This window comes from Juglans microcarpa x Juglans regia, chromosome 6D, assembly GCF_004785595.1.
Source record: "Juglans microcarpa x Juglans regia isolate MS1-56 chromosome 6D, Jm3101_v1.0, whole genome shotgun sequence".
NCBI classification, from domain to species: domain Eukaryota; kingdom Viridiplantae; phylum Streptophyta; class Magnoliopsida; order Fagales; family Juglandaceae; genus Juglans; species Juglans microcarpa x Juglans regia.
Window position 1 is genome coordinate 33,319,684 of NC_054604.1, and position 2,253 is coordinate 33,321,936.

A 2,253-nucleotide genomic window follows, 5' to 3' on the forward strand; every position below is an offset into this window, starting at 1 on the left:
TTAGGATTATCCCGATAAATAATTGGCTAATAAGCCATGTAACTTAACCTACCCTTGACTCTCTGGGCAGCAAGTTAAGATTCAGTTGTGTAAATCAAAAACTACGAAAACGTCATGTGGTGGGTTTTGAATACTTTGCCCACTGAACCACTAGAACATTTTTGCTCTGATTCATTGGCGGTTTCTCGTACATGGTTTCATTAGAAGACAGTTTCGAGTCCAAAAACCCGTACTTCATCAGATCAAGCAGTCCCAGTGGGCAAAACACGACCGACCATTCATGGTTGTTAATTTGGTTCTTTCTCATGATGCTTCTGCCCTCCTTGTCAGGTTGTTTCATGTAGTAAATTACCATCTTACTGAGTAATCAATACATATTGCGCCGCGTCTAATCATTGAATCATGGAAAAAGCTTCCGGTGTTTGTGTTTCAGTGACCCCAAGATCGGATTTCAAAATTCATGAGGTTGCTCAGAATAGCTTCAGACATGCCTATCAACTTTTGAGTTGTATTTCTGGTCAGAATCTCAAGAAAAGAAGCATTGAGGAAATGAGCCTGATTGCTGAAGCTGCAGAAAATGAGTTCAGAAAACTGCTTACTCTCCTTGAGGGATCAATGTCATCACATTTTAGAAGCATCAGGAAGGGTCCCTTGCCGAATTACCGCGGAATAAACCCTGTTGAGCTGATGGATAGTCCAAATTCTATGCCCCAAGATTTTTCATGCAATTCAACTCCAGTACCCTGCATGGTCAGAGAGTTATTTCCCCTTCATAGTGATAAATCAGTTTCTGATTTGATTCAGAGCGACAATATCAAATTGTATAAACAGAATAAGGCCCTGCAGCAATGTTACCCTGAAACCAGTTTTGCTGCGACTAAGTCTATCATGGGGCTGAACGAACTCTCCAAACAGCCTGTCCCTTCTTTGATCAGTATGGATGGAAGCATCAATAAGCAGACAATTTACTACTCATCATCTGAAGTTTTGGCTTCTAGGAATGAACCTTCCTTGTTATCTTCCATGGGGAAGTTTGGAGTGCAAAGTGAAGCTAGTACAAGATCCGTAGCCTCAACTGATGGATGTCATTGCTCAAAGAGAAGGTGTTTCCTCTCTCAATTTCATGTGAACAAATTTCACTTTCACCTTCTTTTTTTGGTTTATGCACGTGACACTTTTTATGGTTCTAGACATTGAACAAAGATTTCTGTTGTCAAGAACTAGAGTTTTTTTTTTGGCAAAGAAAAAAAAAAAAAAGTTGTCTCTTGACGGATACAATTCGAAAGTCCAACACTTGAAGATACGCCTGACTTGCTATCTGGTTGCCAGCTGATAATGATTGTTAATGATGTTTCTTATCCTCTTCTTTTGCGGTTTATCATACAGGAAACTGCGAATAAAGAGAACTATAAGAGTTCCGGCATTAAGCAATAACCTAGCAGACATACCTCCCGATGATTATCCCTGGAGGAAATATGGGCAGAAGTCCATAAAGGGATCTCCGCATCCTAGGTATGTCCATGTTCCTTTTCTTTTCTTTTCTTTTTCTGTATTTGGTTTAAATATTCTCCTGTATCTGATTATTGGTTATTCCTGAAAATACTTGAGGTTTGACAGTTGCGAAGTTTATTTCTCTTCTGGGTCATTCAGGATTGTGTTCTGTGGAGCCTAGACTCATTTTTTTCCCCCCTCCATTCATAACCACTCTGACTATCATACTCACGCCTTCACATTTAAGGTTCTAACATTAGCAAACCTATCTTGACTTATGAATATTCGTCTGCACCCACCCTTTTCACCCTTTTCAGAGTTCTAAGCTTATTTCTGACTGGTGTGTTTCTGGGTTTGTCTTGGGAAGGAGCTACTACAAATGCAGCAGCGTGAGGGGCTGCCCTGCAAGAAAGCATGTGGAACGATGCGTGGAGGATTCTACCATGTTGGTTGTGACATACGAAGGGGAGCACAACCACTCGAGAAATGCTTATCACTCAAACCCCATCAGTACGTAGATTAAATCTAGAGGATGCCAACATTTTCCTGCTAAGTGGAACTGGTTTAATTTTGCATCTCTGAAGTTCCTGATCTGCCCATTTCCTTGGAATTGAAAACACGGCCTGCTGGTGGATGATCAGAGTAAGCATTGTCAAAACTTATACAGCATGAGCATGAGTACACATGACTCCTGATCAGTGGCTAAGTGCCATGCATGGTGATGGTGTTTGTTTTCCCAATCTAGTGCTTCCATATAAGACA

The 2,253-nt window shown here is 40.8% G+C and overlaps 1 protein-coding gene across 2 annotated transcripts; it reads left to right on the forward strand.

Moving 5' to 3' along the window:
- LOC121233967 (probable WRKY transcription factor 15) lies at window positions 1-2,253 on the forward strand. Of its 2 annotated transcripts, none has more exons than XM_041129749.1 (4): window positions 1-330; window positions 434-1,103; window positions 1,387-1,512; window positions 1,859-2,253. In XM_041129749.1, the coding sequence occupies exons 1-4, from the start codon at window positions 192-194 to the stop codon at window positions 2,007-2,009; spliced, it is 1,086 nt and encodes a 361-aa protein (XP_040985683.1). In that variant the 5' UTR covers window positions 1-191; the 3' UTR covers window positions 2,010-2,253. The 2 variants fall into 2 exon arrangements, with proteins under 2 accessions (XP_040985683.1, XP_040985684.1); XM_041129750.1 differs by having other exon boundaries at window positions 1,809-1,895.

What these genes read in the sequence shown, in the direction of transcription:
- LOC121233967 (XM_041129749.1), top strand. Translation starts at nt 192, where the DNA reads ATGGTTTCATTAGAAGACAGTTTCGAGTCCAAAAACCCGTACTTCATC. An exon ending in GCTTCTGCCCTCCTTGTCAG is followed by an intron (nt 331 to 433) that starts GTTGTTTCATGT and finishes TTTGTGTTTCAG; the next exon opens with TGACCCCAAGATCGGATTTC. An exon ending in AAGGGATCTCCGCATCCTAG is followed by an intron (nt 1,513 to 1,858) that starts GTATGTCCATGT and finishes TGTCTTGGGAAG; the next exon opens with GAGCTACTACAAATGCAGCA.